General features: G+C 37.8%; 1 protein-coding gene across 5 annotated transcripts in view; it reads right to left on the bottom strand.

The window, feature by feature from the left end:
- Window positions 1-16,800, bottom strand: part of cdh4 (cadherin 4, type 1, R-cadherin (retinal)) — a 473,468-nt gene extending 456,668 nt beyond the window's left edge. Inside the window, exons 1-2 of one of the 5 annotated variants that reach the window (XM_073915480.1) lie at window positions 16,745-16,800; window positions 11,463-11,574 (exon numbers count right to left, since the gene is read on the bottom strand). Coding sequence is in view for 3 of the 5 variants with exons in the window: in NM_001045273.2 (NP_001038738.2) it covers window positions 11,314-11,574; window positions 14,172-14,237 (327 nt within the window). In the remaining 2 variants the exon portion in view is untranslated. 5 annotated transcript variants of the gene reach the window in all.
- Between the last annotated feature and the right edge of the window lie 7,989 nt (window positions 16,801-24,789).

Genomic DNA, 24,789 nt, shown 5'->3' with positions numbered 1-24,789 from the left:
TGACAAATTGTGGTTATGTGTTAATGAAATTATGAACAACAAATGTAACAGGACAATAAATTACTGTTTATTTCTTTGCTTTTAACTATAAAATCATGGGTCTCCTCACTGTTTGGGTCTTATTTTGTGAGACAAATGACGACACTTGTTCACTTCCCTCTTTTTTCTTTGCTTTGCCGGCCACACCCAATCCTCCCTTTGCTCACAGAGCTCCACCCAGATTACGAAGCTTTTGTTTGAAAATTTCTGAGTTGGACTTGAACCGAAAGAGGGGGGTTTTATGACCCTTTACTGAAATAACGTCTTTGCACATCTAAACATAACATTTTATAAAAGCAGTAATACAAAAATTTGTCCAATTCTGAATGTAATCAATCAACTGAAGAAGAAGTACGATGATGATAACTATAAGTTATTATTATTTCACAAATTAAGAAACACTAGGCAAGCGAGTGGGTGAAAGACAGACGGATTGATAGAAAAATGAGATCTACACAGTTCAAGATGTGTTCTTTTAATGTAGATTGAAATACTGTATTATTACTTTTTTGAAAAACTAGACAGAATTGCAATAGGAAAGTAAATCAGGCATAAAGCACACTGTCTGTTTCTCTTGTATGCTTGCTCCACTTGAGCAGAGTAGACGGCCTTGCTGGTTTCAGTTGAATATCATTGTATAATGACAGGAAAATCACGGTTACATCTTAGAAAACATCATAAACTGTGTTTTTATTAGGTTTTTTTTCCAGGCAAGGTGAAGTGTTGAACAGCCATGAGCATTATAGAACAGATACGTAGAACTTTGTTATGATTCAGTTGCTTATCATGGCAAGCTGTTTATTGTGCTTAGTAAGCTGTTGTTTTATAACTTGTGACATATTCAATATATCACAACATAATAAAATAAATAGAATAAATAAAATAAAAATAATTCACTGTTTATTATATTAACTTGTTGTAAATTAGGGCTGCATGATATTGGACAAATTTTACATTGCAATTTTTTTTCTTTGATATTTATTGCAATATCATTACAATTTCACCAGATGGCATAAATCAGTGGTTCCCACCGGGGGTCAGGACAGTGACGAGGGTGGGGGGACCCTTGGCGATTTCCAGAAGTCAAGTAAATTTTATTAAACTATTAGAACGATCATATTTTATCTATAACCTGTACAGAAGATAAAAATAGTAGTAACCAGTTACATAAAAAAGCAGCACATGCAAATGAAAAGCCATAAGCCTTTTAATTATTTATTTTTTTCATAGGATTACTGTGTTTACATTAGACCAACAGCACAGCAATGGTGTCAGTTACAGCAGATTAATTTTATAGCATCAGGTTAAACTTTCTGACATCTTTATGGCAATCAAATACATAAAAAATAAATACAGACCACAAATAAACATTGAGGGTGGTCCTTGAGTGGCGGTCTCCAAAATTAAACCAAGAATAGACTTGTGCTGAAAATGTTGTGCCCACCAGTCCCTTTAGGTGGGGTTAATATTAAATTAAACAAATTAATAAACTACTAGAAAAATGACATGGTTGTTAAACTGTTGGACTATTTTGTGTCGTGTTTGCTTATGTTTATATAGGCTTGTTATTGTGTGTGCAATGTTTTTTAGATTTATAACAACCTCCAAGAAATGTGGGGGTCGCGAATCACTGGCATTGATATTTGGGGGTCACGTGCTGACAAATTTGGAGCTATTTAAGACTCTAATAGCTCTATTTGCATAGTAATTACTTCAGATTGATTAGGATGATTCTGTAGGGGAGTGTAAAATAAATATATATTTTAATGTAAATATACATTCTGACAGGATCCTTTTAGCGCAGCATTTAGGGGTAAGTGCAACTCAAATCAAATTGCGAGAGTCTACCTGTCTTCCTCCTATTCCTTTATTTCCATCTCTCTGCCTTTGGGAGTGTAATATAAATATATATTTTAATGTAATTAATTTTTAAAGTGAAATAAACCATGCTTTATGATTTTCTGAAGAGAGTAACAGTATTCAGGTACGTACAGAAATTGAATGTAAAATCACACTGCATAATGTTCATCATATAAATAAATCAATAAAATACATTTTTATTAAACTTTGTCATGCACTACTAAAATGTTTTAAACCATAGATCTCAAACTTGATTCCTGAAGACCCACAGCTCTGCACAGTTTTGCTCCAACCTTAATAAAACACAGCTGATCAAGCTAATCAAAGCTTTCAAGACAACTAGAGGCTAAGTAGGTGTGAGTAGGAGGTGGCTGGAGATAAACTATGCAGAGCTGTGACCTTCCAGGAATTGAGTATAAGACCATCGTTTAAGACCATTGAGTTTAAGACCATTGTTCTCTTAAAATGCTCACACAGTCACAGGCCTTAATAACACATCCAGACGAAAACCTTTCACTCTAGTATGGTTTAATTCTGTAGTGTCTTCAAAAGTGTTTCAAAAGTGTTTTGGTTTCTGGTCATCTGTATTCATAAATCAACATTGCATATCTTGCAATGTGACTATTGCCATCGCACACATTGCGTTATCAATGCTTAAACGATATATTGTGCAGCCTTACTGTAAACACTGTATTACATTAATTACATATAATAAATGTATGTATAATATGCATAATATGTTACAAATGTAGATACTGTATCACATTCATTGTATTCATTCATTTTCCTTCAGCTTAGTCCACAGGTGTCAAAGCCACTTCCTGGGCCGCAGCCCTGCACAGTTTAGTTACAACTCTGCTTCAACACACAGTCACACTGCACTTTACTCCTCATAGACTTCCATTCATACTCACATGAATACGTTAGAACAAAGTTTCGCAGTTGCTGCGGTGCAAAATTCAAGCTTGGTGAAATGTGACCTGCGAAATCACATCACTTGACTGCATGAGACCAATCGAAAATCAAAACATGACCTCTCTAGACAGAAATTCAAAATATGGAGCAATTGTTCACTTTTTTAAATGTCTAATCATCTTGTTTAATCCTGCCCCTTTTCGAAGAGCTGCACAACAGAATTTTACAAGTTCAAACTCCAGTGTCACCGCAGCTTTCCCTGTAGATTTCAAACAAGCCTGAAGGACTCCGTTAGTTTGATCAGGTGTGTTAAATTAGGATTGGAACTAAACTGTGCAGAGCTTTGGCCCTTCAGGAACTGGCTTTGACACCTGTGGCTTAGTCCCTTTATGCACAGGGGTCACCAGAGGGGAATGAACAACCAACTTATCCATAATATGTTTTACAGAGCGGATGCCCTTCCAGCTGCAACCCAGTACTGGAAAACATCCATACACACTCATTCACAAACATACACTACGACCAATTTAGTTTATTCAATTCACCTACTGTATACCGCATAACTGTGGGGGAGATTGCGAATATGGAAAGAACATGCAAACTCCACACAGAAATGCCAACTAACCCATCCGAGACTTGAACCAGCGACCTTCTTCAGCCACTGAGTCGCCCACATTCAATACATGTTATACATATTTATACATACATTTATAAGAAATATTGAATTAACAGAACAATAATTCTGTGTATTATTATTATTATTATTATTATTGTCAACCCAATCTGTAGACAACACATCTTGCATTAATCTGTTTATAATACATATTTTAATTTAAAATAAAACATTACTGAACATGTTTGTCATTCTCCTTTGCTTATAGCTGTTTGTTTGATTACGCTGACTTTAGATGAGGCTCTTCCCAATCAGAAGTCAGCTAAAACTCTCTCTTGCCAGTTTTTTTTCTTGTCTTACTATTTTTTTAAATAAACTGTTAACCCTGTTGTGTTAGTGACCACAAAGCTACACAAGGGCTCAAGCAGTACCATCCTAATGAGCTTCTGTAAATGTCTGTATCCATGAGAGCCTCCACAGCATGCCATAAGTGTGGAGAGCAATGTGTTTGCCAGATAATGAGCTAAACTTTGAGAGAGAGATAGAGAGAGAGGGAGAGAGAGAGAGAGAGAGAGAGAGAGAGAGAAGGAAAGAGAGAGAGAGATTCAGTCCAAGCGTCTCCATCTCACAGGTGAAGTCCTACTTCTTCTTCTATTGTAAAACCGCCATGAGATGTCTGTGCGTTTGGATTTAATGGATGTCCTTGTGGGAGAGACATATTTTTAAAGCGAAAGGACATCTGAAGTGTGGACTTACTCTATTTTATTGATGATAAAATGTGCCATATATGTATAATGTCTACGAAAAGGCAAAGCAGGCAGTATATTTGCGGCACTGCAAATGCCACAAATCTGCCAGAGAAGTCAAATGACTCTGACTATGCATAAGCACTAGTAATTAAGATGATTAATGGCCGCCACTGAACTAACGGCAAAGGCGACTGACTTCCATTTCCCACCAGCATTGCGTCGGATATTAAAGGGTTATGCACTGAAGTTCATCGCTCCTGTTCTCTTCAACACATTCTGACAGGATCCTTTCAGAGCAGCATTTAGGGGTAAGTGCGACTCAAATCAAATTGCGAGAGTCTACCTGTCCTCCTCCCCCTCTTCGCCCATTTCCATTTCTCTGTCTTTGGCTTCAAAGTGCCTGATCCTGCTCTTAGGCCGAGATGATGGTTTACACTACAATGTGCAATCAGTGGAATATCCGTTTTCATGGTTTATCTGTCCCAGGTGGGGTTCTGCTTTGGAAAAGCCCACGCTCAAATGCTCTGTTCGCTTTTATAGACATTATGTGCTTGTATAAATGTTTGGGTGCTGTGCATGATTGTCTGTATTGTTTGTTTTTTATGTAATTCTCAATATATCTGGTCATGATGAGATTCAGTGTTTATTTATATTAAATAAGTTAATTGTATTCAGCAAGGCACGCTTAATTAATAATTTTATAATAAATGACAGAATTTTTCTTAGTTAACACAGCTCTTCTGAGATGTCTGTTCATCAAAAGGCTTAAAATGATTAACTGTTTTCATAAATGTATAAAGCAGCAAAAAAAAGCAAGTTTGCTTGGGTGCACACGTCAAATATGATGTCACTGAGTACGTTTACAGTAATTAAGAAAATATGCAAATTAAAAGTCTACCAGCCCTGACTCTGTGGTCATTAAAAATCCCATGGCACTTCTCGTAAAGAGTAGGGGTGTGACCTCGGTGGTCAGGCCAAATTCCCTCTCGGCCCTTACCATCATGGCCTCCCAATCATCCCCATCCACTGAATTGGCTCTATCAGTGTCTCTCCTCCACCACCAATAACGTATATCCACTAGAGGCCACTGTCGACTGGTTGACTGACCGATTGACTGTGTCTCAAATTTTCCAATGTACGCGACGAGCCACTGGGCAATCTGGTAACAGCAGAAAAGCTGACCATACACAGGTAAGTGGTCAGCTGATAAGCGCGAAAAAGAACACAGTCACACAACCCCATATCGGTCATTTTCAAGACAAAGTTCAGACATTCGTTCCTCTGGCTACTTAATTTGTGATCTTCAGAACTGTATATAGGGCTACGTTTTCAGAATGAGCCTATGTTGGCTTCGTCTCTCGGTTGCTTTGAGTTGCCCCCTGTTCTTATAAATAATAGTACAATGGCATTTGCATCAAGTATGAAAATCAAAAGTATAAAATTAGCTTAAGTGTATTCATTCATTAATTTTCTTTACGGCTTAGTCCCTTCATCAATCTGCGGTCGCCACAGCAGAATGAACCAATAACTTATTCAGCATATGCCCTTCCAGCGGCAACCCATCTCTGGGAAAACATTTATACACACTCATTCAAACACATACATATTCCGTATGTCTTTGGATTGTGGGGGAAATCGGAGCACCCGGAGGAAACCCACACGAACACGTCAACTGACCCAGCCGAGGCTCGACCCAGCAACCTCCTTGCTGTGAGGCGACAGCACTATCTACTGCATTACTGCGACGCCAGCTTAAGCATATTTTGTATTCTAAATTAATAAATTCTTCTTGACTTAAAAATCAACATGTTAGAATGATTTCTGACTGTAATGGTTGTTAAAAATACAGCTTAACCATTACACAGTTACAGTAAATAGTCAAAATATTATTAGATTTTGATATTTATTTTTATTATTATTATCTTTGTTTTGTTTACAAAATAAATGCTACCTGGATGAGCAAAATAGATGTTTATTATTCTTATTATTATCATCAATTCATTCATTTTCTTTTCGGCTCAGTCCCTTTATTAATCTGGGTCGCCAAAACGGAATGAACCATCAACTTATCAATTATGTTTTATGTTGCGGATGCCCTTCCAGCTGCAACCCATCACTGGGAAATATTCTTCTTCTTATTATTATTATTATTATTATTATTATTATTATTATTTGCCAAATATTTGTGTGAAGATACCAAAAAAATTTCAAATATGTAGAAATAGACACAAGATTTGTATATACTCCATTGGGATTTATTCTGTGATAATGCCATTAGCTAATTACAATTATTAAAAAATTTAACCTTATTTTATGGAGTTACTATGACAGCAACACTTGTTGATGACGTAAGCTTTTGTACACACAATCACTGTAACAAATTTGCTTGAATCTCCCTTTTTCCTTTAAGATGTAGAATATGCTCATGCAGACTAATGCATTAAGATGTGCTTTATAAGTACTACTAAACAGTCATTGTTCAAGCTAATAAGCAAATAGTTAATAAGCAAAAGTGAGAATTGCTCTCCATACAACAGTTACAATCTCCTATTTTCAGCGTGTCCTCCCATGCATGAAAACACAGAATTTATGCATGAGTTTATACGTCTATAAATGTTTGCATAAACGCCGGAAGACATGACGTAACACAATAAAAGCTCATAAAACATCATTTTCTCCTGAGCTAGACTTCCCACCACTGTAACGAGCCATACTAAATGATCGCATCATCAGTCAACGTTGCACGCTGCACGAAACTTACCATTTAGGATCTGGAATCCAATCATGTAAAACACAAATGCTTACCATACCTATTTACTGTGGCCGTGCGGGTGCCTTTCATATGCTCCCGAGGCCAGCTGAATATGTGACAACCCTGGCATTTATATTTTGTCAGCATAAATGATGAATCTTTTCACATGCTGAGTGAAGATGAATCACATCTAGTGAGGCAGAGCGCCTGAAGGGACTCACGCTGTCTGTTTTTACTGTGTAAAGATATTAGAAATGTTGGATGGTTGAATTATAACCACTCCGCTCAACTTCATTCAAGGGGCCGTGCCTTTAATAGGCTCGTTATCCTTAGAAGTACAATAAAAGTGATGACGAGGATTAGAGGATAATAGGTATGGATGCACCGCTGTTGTCATAATACCTGAACTTTGCTATAATTAAAAGCCCGGCGCGAACAAACACCTTCATAAATGAAAAGAAAATAAACACAACAAGCTAGCGGTGTAATTAAACGGAATCAGCAAATTGCATCGCAGGCAGCTGCAAGACTAGCGGACAGCTGGCACAAACCCCGACTGCCCAGGCCATGAAAGAGCAGTCATATCTGATTCTGTTTGGATGGCCAGGCTTTAGAGACCAATGCTAAGCAGTACCTAGAGAACTGAGATGAATCGCTCACTCTCACCCCAGTGCACCGCAGCCATATTAAACAGTTATGGAGGCAAGTCAAGCGGAACTTTCTACTCTCAAATCCACCACCGAGTTCAAGTCTCAGACCACACCGCGCTCCTGAGAATTTCCCAGCTTGCCATTAGCATTCGCAAGGTGTCAGAGCAGTGTTTACAATTACGGCTAAATTGACGCTGGCTTTTCTCGACTTGAGCAAACCGACTCACCCATTACTCTCCCCTTTGACGGTTCTGGGTTACACAAGGCTGTTATCATTAACGTCCCTGTGAGGCGACCCCACTCCCCGATTACTACGGCTCCTCTGAACACATCACCCTTCCCCCCCGGCCGGTGACTGTACATTAATCACTCTCCATATAAGAGCTCATACTGCAGCCTGACGATATACACCCAAGTGCCAAGTTGTGCTGGGGTAAGCATGTTTTTGAAATGAAGAGTGCACTATTGGATATTGAAGGAAAGGTGGTTGCTTGAGCACCGGTGGATATTGTGGGCACAGAGTCAATCGCAGCAAAATGCTCATATCCAAATCCGCGAGTAAACAAAATGATTGACTCATGTGCGAGTGCTTGGACACGCGCGCCAACACTCCAACGGCGTGCTGTGTAACAAGCGCATCTGATATGTCAATGGCTGACAATGTTCCCTCAACACCTTCACAAGCTGCAGTCAAAACAATCTGTTCTTGGAACTATGGTAAACAGAAGATTTAGGGTTTGTTTGCATTTTTTTTACATTTAGTCCTGATTTGTTTATCATTCACACTGTCATTTTCAAAAACCAAATCTAATGATGCAACACTAAAACAAACACTTACTATTATTATTAGTAGGGTGCGAATTATACGTTGATGAATGGGGGGGACTGTCATGAACCATTATATGGGTGCTCAAATATATATTAACATTATCTATTATTTAAATAGTAATATTTATTTAAGATACAGATCAGACAAACTATTTCTTAACTATTAAAAGGCAGACCCCCCATACCTCACCATTTATTCGTTTTATTATGATCTTCATAAATCAAGCATTAAATTAGAGGGATAAGATCCCCCAAACCCCCCTGTAATTCACAACCTGGCTATTACTGTAACTCGTGACTTATTACTAGCGCTAGCAATAACCTACTTTGTTTTGTTATTACTGAGCAAAAGTTTGTAAAAATAAAAATAAATAAATAAATATGCAGATTTATGCATAATGATTTTGGCATAATATAGTAACTAAAAACTTGAAATATGAAATAAAAAACAACTTTTTAACTGTTATTTAAGGTTTAAAATACAAATCAAATTAGATCCATTTGTTTAGTAAAGCTCTCATTTAATATATCTACTAAATCACAGAGATAAATGAATTTGTTACAATAAAATGTATCATGTAATAAAATGTAATAAAATGTATTGTAAATATAAACATTTGCATACAGTATTAGTCAACAGGTTGTTTTTAATCACGTGGTTTTGATGCCGCGCGAAATTAAGATTAGGAGTTTATTGAGCTAAAAGGCATAGTTAATTGTTTGATAAAAGTAAGAATAGTATTATTATAATAAAGTGTGACCGAAAAACAAGGCTTTTAGAATTTACATTGTTGACATAATGTCCCAAACAGCTTTGTGCTGTGACTGAACACCCATGTGTATACATACAACATTTAAAAAAATATCTTTATCACTTGGTAACTCATGAAAAGTCAATAAAATGTATAAGGAGTCGAAACAGTGCCATGAATCCCTGATGCAATTGAATGGAGCCCCAAAAATATTGTTAAAGTTGCAGCTTTATCCATTAAAGTATAGGTTTTGGACCTGTATTGTAATGGGTAAAGCTGAAATTTTAACACTGTTTTAAGGGCTAGTCTTCCATGGTGTCAGTAGGAAAAAAAGCATTTTAACATACATATTTTGTTTAATCCCATCCAAATCTGCCATACAGAGCCTAAAGCCCAAAGTTTACTTTGATAACACATAAACACCCTCAAGGAGCCGCCTGGTGAATAAACAAATTACTGCAATAAAAAAAATGCGCACCTGCTACCTGTATGCACAAAGTAAATGGTGCACATAACGTATTTTTGAAACTACTGTGGTAACCAAATTCACATCACATGCTTCTGTTGCATAAAAAGTGAAGTGGAATACAAATAAATGGCAAAAATAAAACTGTTGTAATAAAACTAACGCAACCAAAATGACCAATTATTGTTATTAAAGTTATTGTTATTGACTCTGGAATGCCCAGACAAACCCCTCACTTTAATAAACAGGGACATGTTAGTCTGATCCAAATCAATATGTGGAATCACAAATGTTGAGTAATCAGACACATTCAAGTAGAGCTTTTGTCAAGACATCATGCCTCATTTTGGTTTCATTTAGAGGTCTTTTGTCTGTGTTGTGTCATATTTCAGTAGAACAGCACCAATTCATCTGAAAGCAGAACAAGGACCAACTTCCCAGTGTTTAGATGCCAGCATTCACGCACAATCAGCTGCATTAAAAAAGCAATCACATCAGAATCCATTCACAAGTGTGAACGCACCCCAATTTCTGCAATTACCACAAAGATTTTTAAATGGACTTTCTATAGAGTTTTCTATACTGATGTAAAAGTTGCAGCTATCCTAAAAACAACAAATACATCTCACTTTAAACAACCACATTCATGTGAATAAAACCATTGATTACCCTGATAACAGTTCTACTCAATCAAAGTTTGAATGCAGAGGGGGAAGAAAAAAAAAACAGGTAATTGATCGAATCAATGTGCCATTTTCCTGCATGATTTGTTTCTGCAAGTCCAATTTTACCCGCGACATCTTTTCTCCTTCCATAACAGCAAAACAAATTCCACAGATAAAGCATATCCTTGCATAACGCACACACATGCATGCACAATGGCAATGAAAAGCGACGGAATAAAAGGACGGCTGAAATCTTGCTGAAAAGAAGTGGAAAAGAATAGAGGAACTGTATTACACGCAGGACAGAGGGGGAGCGACAGAAAAAAAAAGCAAAAGCTTAAGGCTCAAAGCGGCAAAAACACCCAGCGGGAGCTGAACAGAAGATTTAAATGAGGTTTCTGTAGCCAGCCGGGCCACTGAACTATCCATTAAATTCAGATTATGGGTTTCTTTCCGTTTTTTATTTATTTATGTTTTTAATCATCCAGCCAAGGTTTGTCTGATAGTCAAACTAAAGCTGAATAATATGCATATTGATTGTGATCAGTAGGAGACACTGGCTTTGAGAATTTTATTAAAGCAGACGTGCGCCAACTGTAGCTCTTGATGATTAAGAATGCGTATACGCTTATGACACCCACCTAGATGGAAGCGTTGCTTTTGGCACATCGCGGATGTGAGTCTTTAAATGCATCACCTGACATTTCGCAGACCTTGAAAATTGCATTGGAGAAGCATTGTGTGTTTTAAACGTGTTCTAATTGCATTACTGGTCCTGCGTGTACTATCAACATTCAGCATGCCGGCATATCTGCATCTCCGCTCCTCCTTTTTAAACCGTTTATTTGTGCTTGTTATTCCACACTGTGCTTTTCTTTTGAAGCCAGCTGAAACTGGTTCCAACACATCTTGAGGGATCATACAGTAAGCCCAACTACTAAATTACTGAAAAGGTAAAAGCTATTGTGCATTTTCTCCAAAAAAATGCAAAAATCAAGCTGAAATGATATTCAACATATTGCATTTAGCCTACACACACAGAAAAAGGGAGAGGAAGTGATACACGAGCATTTGTGTTCACCCACAAACCTGTTGCTAAACCTCCACTGAGATTAACACACACACACACATATAAACCAGCACCGAATTGTGCAATGCACTGCAAGCTCTTACCTTTGTGGATGTTCAGGCCTTGCAGCACAACCCTGGGGACAAATACGGTGTAGAAGCTCTGGGAGAAGCCAGGTCTGCATGGAGCAACCGTCTGAGCGTTCCAGTGACTCCCCTGAGAAAGACAGACATTATTGGCTATGAAGACACTAGAGAGGGGAAGTGGTTAGGCAAATTGATTTGTGACCACAGGGCTGTAGTTATTATTCACGGTTATCGAAACCGATATAAATACCTACAGGAGGCAAAATCACAGAGCAGGGATGCCACAATTTTACTGTTAGGGTTGAATAGCTATTCTATAGTGCTCCAAGGCTTATGTACTGTACCATCTACGTCACTTTCATCCGGGTCAAGCCAAAGCCGAATAATATGCACATTGATTGTGATCAGTAGGAGACACTGGCTTTGAGAATTTTATTAAAAGCAGACATGCGCCAACTGTAGCTCTTGATGATTAGTAATGTGTATACGCTCATGACACCCACCTAGATGGAAGCGTTGCTTTTTGCCTTATGCACTGTACCATCTACGTCACTTTCAGTGAGGTTCAAGTAACTTTTTTCATCAAACCAAAATCATGTAACTTGATATTTACCGTTTTATAAATACATGTGAATAAAATGCAATACCTTACAGTATAATAAGGTTCCATTAGTTAATGTAAGTGAATGCATTTACTAACATTAATTAGCAGTTAATATGACAATGTTTGCCGTATTTACTGATATCTTTGTCTGTTTTAGTTAACAAATTATACAACTGTTGATTGATAGTTAATTTACCTAAGGTCACTTAACTAATATTAACATGTACAGCTGTTGACTTAAAAAAATGCATTAGTAAATGCTGTAAGTGCATAAAAAATGAATTAATTTCAGTTTAAATTATTTCAGTTTATTGTAAATAATGTCACTAAACATGTTAACATATTTGTTTTTTTAATTAATTTTCTTTAATTCTTAAAATTATTGTGAGAAAAAAATATATACAAATTATATATAATCTGTATAGGCCTATATAAATTAATGATAAATTATTTAACTAAGATTAGTTAAATAATTATCTGTAAATTAGGTAAACATTGTAAATAAAGGTAGTTACACATTCATTATACAGTCATTACATCAAATACACTATAAGTACCTCCTATAACCTGGTTAAATACCCTCTGGAGTGCATGTTGCGAATCCCTACTCTGCTGTTATCCAGTGGAGTGTTTGAATATTCAATACTTCTATGCAAATATGTAAATTGACAAATTCTAAATCAAAGGCGGCAAATCTGTGATTTAATTCCCATTCAGAATGCCTGCATGGTTTTAATGGTGGTTTTCAAAAAAAGTGAAAACATCAAGAGCTTCTCTAAAAATTTAACAAGAGCTAAACGAGCCTGTTTGATGATTAAAATAAACTGAGGGTGAAAACAGGGATGCGACGGAAAACAGGAAGTGCAGAGGAAAGAAGGTTGCGCTGGAGATCTGCCATGTAAATCAGTGGAGAAATTGTGCCCATTACAGTGGCATCTATTTTAGGAGAGTGACCTAGTGTGTGTGTGTGTGTGTGTGTGTGTGTGTGAGAGAGAGAGAGAGAGAGAGAGAGAGAGAGAGAGAGAGAGAATGTGTGTATGCATCAATGGATAGTGCTCACCACGGAGATTTTGCATAATTAGATGGTGGGTCATATTCAGGTTATCCCAGTCTCAGTATGGTGGTCTTTTCTAAAGCGATCTAGGGTTCAAGCTCAGGCCTCGGATGTGTCTAAAACCGAATGAGAGGTTGCCTTTAAGGGTCTCTATCTTTTCCTCTCCCTGCATTTTTTTCCCTCCCAGACAACTCTGAACCTGAAATATCAAGACAACAAAGAAGCGACGCACTAAGCTCTTTCATATATCCACAGAGGAACAGTCTCTGTCAAAGCATCCCTACAGATCACATTAGTCAGAGGGCTGTGAGATGGTTACTTTCTAAAGCATCGCTGCCTCTGCCCACCATGTGAATGCATCTCTATAGCTACATTTCACCCCCAGCTGGATAGATTTTTATTCTGAATGAGTCATCAAAGTGAATGTCAATATCCACCACGTTCAACGGCAATATGTGTCTTATTTGCAGAACTTATATTTACTTAACACTCCAGCACCTTTTAGATTTCATGTACAGGGCTTCTTCTACTCGTATTGTTTCTGGAGAGAGGGAGAGAAATGTGCATCGCTGACTCTAAAGCAACCCTACAAGTTAAATTATCCCTGATGTTATGAATAGGAGCATGAATATTCCTTAGCATGCATATTAATATTAAATCGATTTGCATATTCGCATATTCCTCCGGTAAGGACAGAGCAGCACTATTACTCGCAGACACACCACAGGCATCGCCGCATCCTCTGCAATGTGTGTTAAAAGTGCAGCTGCAAGCCACTGCAGCTTACAGATAGACGACTAGTGTTCACCACAAACTGATGTACTTGTTGGAACGCTATTTGACAGAAAAAGCGACTATTATATAAGTGCTACGACAGCAATTTTGGATTTCCAAACACACAAAGTATTTAAGCGCTCGATGCACCACTACTGTTCTTTGAGTAAGTCGCCTACCGACATAAATTCACCTACACAAGTGCACTCCACCAAACAATCAGCTTACTAGAATTTGATTTTAAGTAGTAGCCTATTACTTCAGGAATGTTTGTAAATAAAACATTTAGTCTTACCAAAGATGTGCCCACAACTAAGGCACACGCCACAAGAATCGCGCAGCCGGTTTTCATTTTGGCCATCAGCGAAGGAGGCAGATGTTTGTTATTCACAAACGTGCAGATAATTCCTGTGAGATGTGCTGTCGGTAGCAGGTTCCGCTGAGCGATGCGAGAGAATATTGTCCCGGTCGGTCTCGCGCCCTACTGCAGGTGGACAGGCGCTGTTCAGCTCAGCACCACGGCTCCGCTGGCGGCGTCACAATCGCTACAACTCCTCCTACCGCAGCGTACTACTTAAAGACACACACTGAGACGCACTACAGCACGCTCGACACTTAAACGGACACATTTTAGGCGCGTTCTGCATATCTGGATGGCTACTTTAGATTTCAACAGACTGAAGATTAAATCGAGTTATTGGAGCTGTTTAAGGGGAGTCTGACCACCCTGATTTAAGATTAGATGCATTCAGGGTTATAAATTAAATGTATATTTCAGATAGAACTGTCAGTCGATTAAAACGTGTTATCTACTTAACGATGCGGAGATGAACTGATCTGACTATTCATAAATTCAATTGGATTGAGAAATTTCAACAAAAAGTCATGTTTTAAATGTATATCAGACATTAGTAGTTTATTTCACAACAAACATTTAGACTAAAGTAGCCACGATTGTTTTTAGATATTTATTCATTCAATCATTCATTTTCTTTTAGGCTTAGTCCCTTTATTAATCTGTGATCGCCACAGCGGAATGAACCACCACTAACTTATCCAGCACGTTTTACGCAGTGGATGCCTTTCTAGCTGCAACCCATCTATGGGGAACATTCACACACACTCATTCACTCATACACTACGGACAATTTAGCCTACCCAATTCACATGTAACATGTCTTTGGACTGTGGGGGAAACTGACCCAGCCGAGGCTCGAACCAGCGCCCTTCTTGCTGTGATGCAACAGCACTACCTACTGCGCCACTGCGTCGCCTGTTTTTAGATATATTTATTTAAACAATGTTTACTGCAACATTCTTCACAAAACAATCTAATGTTTTACAAAATAAAGACGTTTATCTTAAAGTGTTATTACAAACTCAAATTGACTAAAATATGGAAAAATTTTACGGATAAATTAAAGATTTAAAAGCTTTTTATTCATATTTGACCGAAATGTGAAACTGAAAATATAAATATCTAAATAGAAATAAAAAAGTAGCTGACAGTGAATGTCTAATAAGTAAATATTAGAGGCATTTGATGGTTTAATGAATTCCAATGATGAATTCATACAGGAATCTATAGTCTGTCTTTGTGAAAAGGCAATGTAATCAATCGTAATCTTAATTTATTACAAATGGAGATTCATTCAGAAATTAATCACTGCCAAGCTAACAGGAGATGCAGTCCTGCTGTCATTTAATATTTAAATTTTTGTTGTTTAGTATTGTTGAAATGTATGTCACATTGTGGACTTTTATGATCTTGACACCAATAAGATTTTTTTTCGATTGAAATAAATTGCTTTTAAGGTGATTTAGAAATTAGTCTCATGGGACTGCTGAATACCATTCATTCATTTATTTTCCTTCGGCTTAGTCTCTATTTCAGAGGTTGCCACCGTGAAATAAATTGCCAAATATTCCGGCATATGCTTTGCAAAGCGGATGCCGTTCCACCTGCAACCCAGTACTGAGAAACACCCATACACCCACATTCTCTCTCTCTCTCTCTCTCTCTCTCTCTCTCTCACACACACACACACACTACACTACAGCCAATTTTGTTTATTTAGTTCACTATGGTGCATGTCTTTGGACTGTGGGGTAACCCAGAGCACCCGGAGAAAACCTACGGAAACACTGGGAGAACATGCACACTCTATGCAAACAAATGGCCCAGCCAGGACTTGAACCAGCAACCTTCTTGCTGTTAGGTGACAGTGTTATTCACTGAGCCACTGTGCCACCCAACTGTTGAATTGATTAATTATTAATTGGTGTTTCCTTGTTTACTGTTGGAATTTCAGACATTGTACTGCAGTCTTGTAGTACCCACACCAAAGTTTCTTCCATTACTCCAGAGTATTCTCATTAAACGCCCATTTATTCCTCCCATCACGGCACTAGCATAGCCAGGACTCACAATGTGGGTGGGCCCAAATAAATTTGGCTGAGCCAAGCCTAAAATGCATCTGTTATCAAAATATGCCAACACAACTACACCTGCTTAAATTCACGCCACCGCTTAATCAAAGCATAAGCCTGTATGTCATCATAAGCAGTGTTAAGAACAGAAATAGCATGGCGACCACACCGCACATACACACATCTGACAGATGCAAAAAAAAAAAAAAAAACACCATCATTACAGTAAATCATCAGGACAGTAGTGAATAGTACAGTGGCAGTCACTATGTAAAGTAGGCTTATGATAGAGTTGAATATTCTTGCTGCGATTAAAAGATGAAGCATTTATCATGCGATAAACAGTGTTAGCACAAAATTGACCTAAGCTGAACAAAAGTAATGTTAACAAGTATAATAACAACAATATTTACTGCATTGCTCTATTGGGTGACCAACCTTGTTCCTGGAGATCTACCATCTTACAGGTTTCAGTTGCAATTCATGTCAAACACACCTGCCTGTAATTATCAAGTGCCGTTTAGGTCTTAATTAATTGGTTCAGGTGTGTTTGATCAGGGATGGAGCTGAACTCTTCAGGACTTTAGATCTCCAGGAGCAGGGTTGAGCTGCCCTGCTCTATTGTATATGCATGTTCAGATGAAACAAATGTTTCAACCTAAATAAACTGCAAAAGGATTATGAAGTATAACATGTAGCACTTCACAATGACCTCACATTAGATGAACAAATGTTAATAATAAAATGAAAAAGTGGTAGAAAAAGCCTAATGTGAACATACATACAGTGCTTAGCATAAATGAGTACACTCCTACAGATCTCTATTTTAATGTATACGTTATACTTTGTTAAATTAGTCAGTATTAAAGCCCAAACTGAAAATAATCTATCAATCTAACAACTAATCTAAAAACTTTAGATCACAGTATAAAAAATGTGGACACCCAAATTAATATGTTAGGGGAAAATATGAAATAAAATTTTGATAAATGGGAAAAATTAAGTGAAACATAAAAGTATATAAATGTTAGTAAAAGTTTGCAGTAGATTTTTTGGTAACGCTTTCTTTTACAACCCGCAAAGTACCGCGTAAGTACAGTGAAATTACAGTGTACTTTTCTGTACGTACTGTGTAAGTATAATGAACGTATGTGTAGGTATAAGGGAACAAACCGTAATGCTTGGGTAAAAAGGGGGTAACAACCAGATGTTCATCACGAAAATTACCGCGTAAGTACAGTGAAATAACGGTGTACTTTTCTGTACCTATAGTGTAAGTATAAATAACGTTTACGTAAGTATAAGGGAACAAACTGTAATGCTTGGGTAATAAGGGGGTAACAACCAGATATTCAGCATGAAAGGTACCGCGTAAGTACAGTGAAATAACGTTGTACTTTTCTTTAAATTGCAAAAGAACAAACCATAATGTTTGCGTAATAGGGGAGTAACAGCAAGATATTCATCACGCAAAGAAGTATATTAAGTTTACGATGTACATTTCTTTTAAGTATTGTATACATATAAAGAATTATGCAAGGATGGTGACAACCTATTGCTATCTGCAAATATACTGTACATGCAACTGCATGAGTACATTAGTACTCTTATTCAGTGCTTGGGTTTTATATGGGGTGTTTAATGAATAATAGGTTTACAAGCTGTGAAATTATGAACCCTTATTGTATACTGTATGTATTTTAAATCTGCAATTCAATATAAAATATATTTCCATACACTACTTACCTTATGTTTACTCGTCGATCTCACCAAAGCCATCAATGTCTCCATAACTCACTATCAACAAATAACTTTGCATGACATAGGCCTACCGTCAGGGTTTAATGCAGATTAAAACAGGCTCGCATCTTTACTGCTGTTGCACAGGGGGGCTAACTGTTGCATTTCAGTAAATGTATAGCTGATGCTTTATAGAAAAATCTAGTAATTTGGTCTTCAATCAATAAAAACTGCTGCTGTAGTTTACTCTGTTCTTAGTGTTCAAGTATACACTAGTATGTTAAAGTTCAGCTTCTTCCCTCTTTGTTCCCTGTAGTTAAAGGGTAAATACAGTATTTGTTCCCTCCTTGTTCCCTGTACTTACAGGGTAAATACCACATTTGAGGGTTGTAAATTAAAGTGAAGCTTTGTTCCTCCCTTGTTCCCTGTACTTATAGGGTAAATACCACATTTGAGGGTTGTAAATTAAAGTGAAGCTTTGTTCCTCCCTTGTTACCTCTTTGTTCCCTGTACTTACAGGGTAAATACCACATTTGAGGGTTGTAAATTAAAGTGAAGCTTTGTTCCTCCCTTGTTCCCTGTACTTACAGGGTAAATACCACATTTGAGGGTTGTAAATTAAAGTGAAGCTTTGTTCCTCCCTTGTTACCTCCTTGTTCCCTGTACTTACAGGGTAAATACCACATTTGAGGGTTGTAAATTAAAGTGAAGCTTTGTTCCTCTCTTGTTACCTGTAGTTAAAGGGTAAATACAACATTTGTTCCCCCCTTGTTCCCTTTAGTTTACAATGTAAAAGCTTGAAGGCAGTGAAATAAATATACAAACACACAATATATTTCTTCTTTACTTTGTAACCTTTATTTTAAAAAATAAGCATTTTAAAAGACTTCATATTAATCAAACATTGTCTTGTCTATCATTGCCTATACTCATTCATTTTCTCTTCGGCTTTGTCCTTTTGTTAATCTGGGGTCGCCACAGTGGAATAAACCACCATCTTATCCAGCATATGTTTTACGCAGTGGATGCCCTTCCAGCTGCAACCCATCTCTGGGAAACATCCATACACACCCACTCACACGCATTCACTATGGACAATTTAGTCTACCCAATTCACCTGTACCGCATGTCTTTGGACTGTGAGGGAAACCGGAGCACCCGGAGGAAACCCACGCGAACGCAGGGAGAACTCCATGCAGAAACCTTCTTGATGTGAGGAAACAGCACTACCTACTGTGCCACCGTGTTGCCACCCAGCTGCAACCCATCACTGGGAAACATCCATACACACTCATTCACACACATACACTACGGACAATTTTAGCTTACCCAATGTCACCACATATTTTTGGACTTGTGGGAGCACCCGGAGGAAACCCACGCTAACATGGGGAGAACATGCAAACTCCAAACAGAAATGCCAACTGACCCAGCCGAGGCTCGAACCAGCGACCTTCTTGCTGTGAGGCGATTGTGCTACCCACTGCGCCTGCCTATACTCAAACAGCAAAATAACACATTATTTCCTTCCCCCTTTTTTTCTGGCATCTCTTGCTTGGCTTCCTCTTCTGCTCTTCTCAGCTTCCATGGAGGACTCTGATGGTGTGTGGCTGATGAAATCCCATGGGTCTTGCTGCTCTGCATTTATATAAAATATATGAACAGACAGAAAGGCTTTTAGTAAGCTATAGACATGTTTATTTTGCTGTTTAATGTGTGTGTAGTGGTTGTCCAACAATTTCACACACTAAACATTTACAGATACCATACAGACACTATACATTACTATCAAATAAAAGTACTATCATCAGATCATAAGGGAGATTGTGATCATTTATAGTGATAATAATTTAAGCGCAGAGGGGAAAAGGCTTAAATAGTAGGCTACTGTGCTAAAGTCCTAGGCAAACGTTACTAGTAATTGGGTGGGGGTGGGGGGGGGGGGGTATTGATATATCAAACTGGCATGCTACAGAAAATATCAATTTACATTTCCAAACATTAATTTTGTCATTAACTTTGCTGTAATTAACGTATAAAGGGAGAAAATCGTCTGCACAGTCAGTATGACAACAGCCACAGTATCTGACCTGCTCATCATCCAGTCTTTCTGGAATGACATGAAGAAACTAAATCCATAGGAACTTTGGCAACATCTCTAAGATGTGCAAAGTAAACGACAGTAAACATTGGTAAATATTCGCTGCTGGCCGTTTAGATTCGGCCATGAACTAACGTTAATGTTACGCTAAAAACAAATTAAACAAAATAAATATAATCAGGTTAATGCACAATTTCTAATCGTAACAATAGCCTTATTTACTGACAACGATTTACTCACATGTGTTACATGGTGACAAGACGGAGCAATTCCAAACGTCCCAAAAGTCTGAGCAAAACCTCGTGGCGTGCTGCTGCAGTTTGATTCGGATCTTTAGAGGCTTCTTGATTCACAACTCGTTTGAATCAACGGATCAGTAGGCGCGTACCTGAAGTGATACAATATCGCGAGATGGATTCAAATGCACACGGAGCTGTCTGTTGTTCTCGCGATGTTTTGATGTCACACTGATCGGTTTGTTGAAGACGAATCGATTCAACTCTCCGTCCTCCATTCCCAGAATTTCCTGTTCACGGCAGTACAAGGACGGCAGCGCGAGGTAAATAAAACAAGTATTTTTATGACGTTATGTACATAGAAGTGTTTGTTTAGGTTTTTGTTTCTATCTGATGTTTGTACCTATTTTTAACAATTACACCCTTTTCACAATACTGTTATGACGCGTTTAACGATCTTCAGGATCTAAAATCCTTGAGTTTTTTATATGATTTTTTTTATAAAATAACATTTATTTGTATTTACGTATGCATTATATAATATGATTACATGTGCGAGATGTTTCAAACAGTGTCTATGGCCATAAGTAAATTAGAAGTTATTCTCTCTTCTTGCTGGCGTTATCAGTTTCACACTATTTTTTTATTTTTCTAATTGTCGAGACAACACCATCGTAAAGTTTTCATTTTATTTGAGCAAAGAAGATTGTAAAAAAATGTGTTGTACTTTCCCATTCACTGCGCTGAAATGTAAAAAGGGTCCATAACAGTACATCAACCATATTATGTTATCTTTCACTTTATTTAGGACTAATGATGGGTTAAGATGTACTTAATCAAAAACTAACCTTAGGGGTTGTTCACCCAAACGTTACATTTACTTTCCATTTAATGAGTGACACAGAATTTAAATATGTACACTGAACTGCAAATAATCTTTACTTCAAAGTCTATACTGCCTGCACATATATTTAAGCCTTTTCCCCTCTGCGCTTTAATTATTATCACTATAAATGATCACAATCTCCCATATGATCATATAGTAGTACTTTTGTTTGATAGTAATGTATAGTGTCTGTATGGTATCTGTAAATGTTTAGTGTGTGAAATTGTTGGACAACCACTACACACACATTAAACAGCAAAATAAACATGTCTATAGCTTACTAAAAGCCTTTCTGTCTGTTCATATATTTTATATAAATGCAGAGCAGCAAGACCCATGGGATTTCATCAGCCACACACCATCAGAGTCCTCAGTGGAAGCTGAGAAGAGCAGAAGAGGAAGCCAAGCAAGAGATGCCAGAAAAAAAGGGGGAAGGAAATAATGTGTTATTTTGCTGTTTGAGTATAGGCAGGCGCAGTGGGTAGCACAATCGCCTCACAGCAAGAAGGTCGCTGGTTCGAGCCTCGGCTGGGTCAGTTGGCATTTCTGTTTGGAGTTTGCATGTTCTCCCCATGTTAGCGTGGGTTTCCTCCGGGTGCTCCCACAAGTCCAAAAATATGTGGTGACATTGGGTAAGCTAAAATTGTCCGTAGTGTATGTGTGTGAATGAGTGTGTATGGATGTTTCCCAGTGATGGGTTGCAGCTGGGTGGCAACACGGTGGCACAGTAGGTAGTGCTGTTTCCTCACATCAAGAAGGTTTCTGCATGGAGTTCTCCCTGCGTTCGCGTGGGTTTCCTCCGGGTGCTCCGGTTTCCCTCACAGTCCAAAGACATGCGGTACAGGTGAATTGGGTAGACTAAATTGTCCATAGTGAATGCGTGTGAGTGGGTGTGTATGGATGTTTCCCAGAGATGGGTTGCAGCTGGAAGGGCATCTACTGCGTAAAACATATGCTGGATAAGATGGTGGTTTATTCCACTGTGGCGACCCCAGATTAACAAAAGGACAAAGCCGAAGAGAAAATGAATGAGTATAGGCAATGATAGACAAGACAATGTTTGATTAATATGAAGTCTTTTAAAATGCTTATTTTTTAAAATAAAGGTTACAAAGTAAAGAAGAAATATATTGTGTGTTTGTATATTTATTTCACTGCCTTCAAGCTTTTACATTGTAAACTAAAGGGAACAAGGGGGGAACAAATGTTGTATTTACCCTTTAACTACAGGTAACAAGAGAGGAACAAAGCTTCACTTTAATTTACAACCCTCAAATGTGGTATTTACCCTGTAAGTACAGGGAACAAGGAGGTAACAAGGGAGGAACAAAGCTTCACTTTAATTTACAACCCTCAAATGTGGTATTTACCCTGTAAGTACAGGGAACAAGGGAGGAACAAAGCTTCACTTTAATTTACAACCCTCAAATGTGGTATTTACCCTGTAAGTACAGGGAACAAGGAGGTAACAAGGGAGGAACAAAGCTTCACTTTAATTTACAACCCTCAAATGTGGTATTTACCCTATAAGTACAGGGAACAAGGGAGGAACAAAGCTTCACTTTAATTTACAACCCTCAAATGTGGTATTTACCCTGTAAGTACAGGGAACAAGGAGGGAACAAATACTGTATTTACCCTTTAACTACAGGGAACAAAGAGGGAAGAAGCTGAACTTTAACATACTAGTGTATACTTGAACACTAAGAACAGAGTAAACTACAGCAGCAGTTTTTATTGATTGAAGACCAAATTACTAGATTTTTCTATAAAGCATCAGCTATACATTTACTGAAATGCAACAGTTAGCCCCCCTGTGCAACAGCAGTAAAGATGCGAGCCTGTTTTAATCTGCATTAAACCCTGACGGTAGGCCTATGTCATGCAAAGTTATTTGTTGATAGTGAGTTATGGAGACATTGATGGCTTTGGTGAGATCGACGAGTAAACATAAGGTAAGTAGTGTATGGAAATATATTTTATATTGAATTGCAGATTTAAAATACATACAGTATACAATAAGGGTTCATAATTTCACAGCTTGTAAACCTATTATTCATTAAACACCCCATATAAAACCCAAGCACTGAATAAGAGTACTAATGTACTCATGCAGTTGCATGTACAGTATATTTGCAGATAGCAATAGGTTGTCACCATCCTTGCATAATTCTTTATATGTATACAATACTTAAAGAAATGTACATCGTAAACTTAATATACTTCTTTGCGTGATGAATATCTTGCTGTTACTCCCCTATTACGCAAACATTATGGTTTGTTCTTTTGCAATTTAAAGAAAAGTACAACGTTATTTCACTGTACTTACGCGGTACCTTTCATGCTGAATATCTGGTTGTTACCCCCTTATTACCCAAGCATTACAGTTTGTTCCCTTATACTTACGTAAACGTTATTTATACTTACACTATAGGTACAGAAAAGTACACCGTTATTTCACTGTACTTACGCGGTAATTTTCGTGATGAACATCTGGTTGTTACCCCCTTTTTACCCAAGCATTACGGTTTGTTCCCTTATACCTACACATACGTTCATTATACTTACACAGTACGTACAGAAAAGTACACTGTAATTTCACTGTACTTACGCGGTACTTTGCGGGTTGTAAAAGAAAGCGTTACCGTCATTTTTTTGTGTTTTTTAATATAAATGTATTATTTTTATCCCTACAGATTTTATAATGCTTATAATATTAAATAAACTGTTAAAATAAAACTGTTTTGTTTAAATCCACCGAAATGATTGGCTATATTTGCTGAGAAATGGATAAAAACATTTATTTTTAAAAGAGCGTGCACTCATTTATGCTGAGCACTGTATTTATAAAGGCATCTGACAATTGATGTAATTAAACCAATCTCTGTTGTAGGCAGCAATGACTGGGCCTGACCGACAGGTGGGTGGGCCATATACAGTACATGACTGCTCCAGTCTCAACTGTTGCAGCTCCTTCTAGGCCCTCTGCCAGCCAATGCTGTCTTTCATTCATTTATTCATTTTCTTTTTGGTTTAGGTTGCCACAGCGGAATGAACTGCCAACTTATCCAGCATATGTTTTACGCAACAGATGCCCTTCCAGCCATATACACTGTTGCATTTACACCCATATACAGTACCTATTAATTTCATTCACTCAATTTATTTTTGGCTCAGTCCCTTTACTAATCTGGGGTCGCCACAATGGAATGAACCGCCAATTTATCCAACATATGTTTTACGCAGCAGATGCTCTTTCAGCCGCAACCCATCACTGGGAAACTCTTATACAATCACACTCACACGCATACACTACAGGCAATTTTAGCTTGCACAATTCACTTGTACCGCTTGTCTTTGGACTTGTGGGGGAAACCGGAGCACTCGGAGGAAACCCACGCGAAAGCGGGAAGAACATGCAAACTCCACACACAAATGCCAACTGACCCAGCTCGAACCAGTGACCTTCTTGCTGTGAGGCGACATAACTACCTACTGCGCCACTGCGTCACCACACTAC

The sequence above is a fragment of the Danio rerio genome, chromosome 11 (genome assembly GCF_049306965.1).
Source record: "Danio rerio strain Tuebingen ecotype United States chromosome 11, GRCz12tu, whole genome shotgun sequence".
Lineage (NCBI taxonomy): Eukaryota > Metazoa > Chordata > Actinopteri > Cypriniformes > Danionidae > Danio > Danio rerio.
Note: the sequence above shows the minus strand (reverse complement) of the source record. Positions and strands in the feature narration are given on the sequence as shown.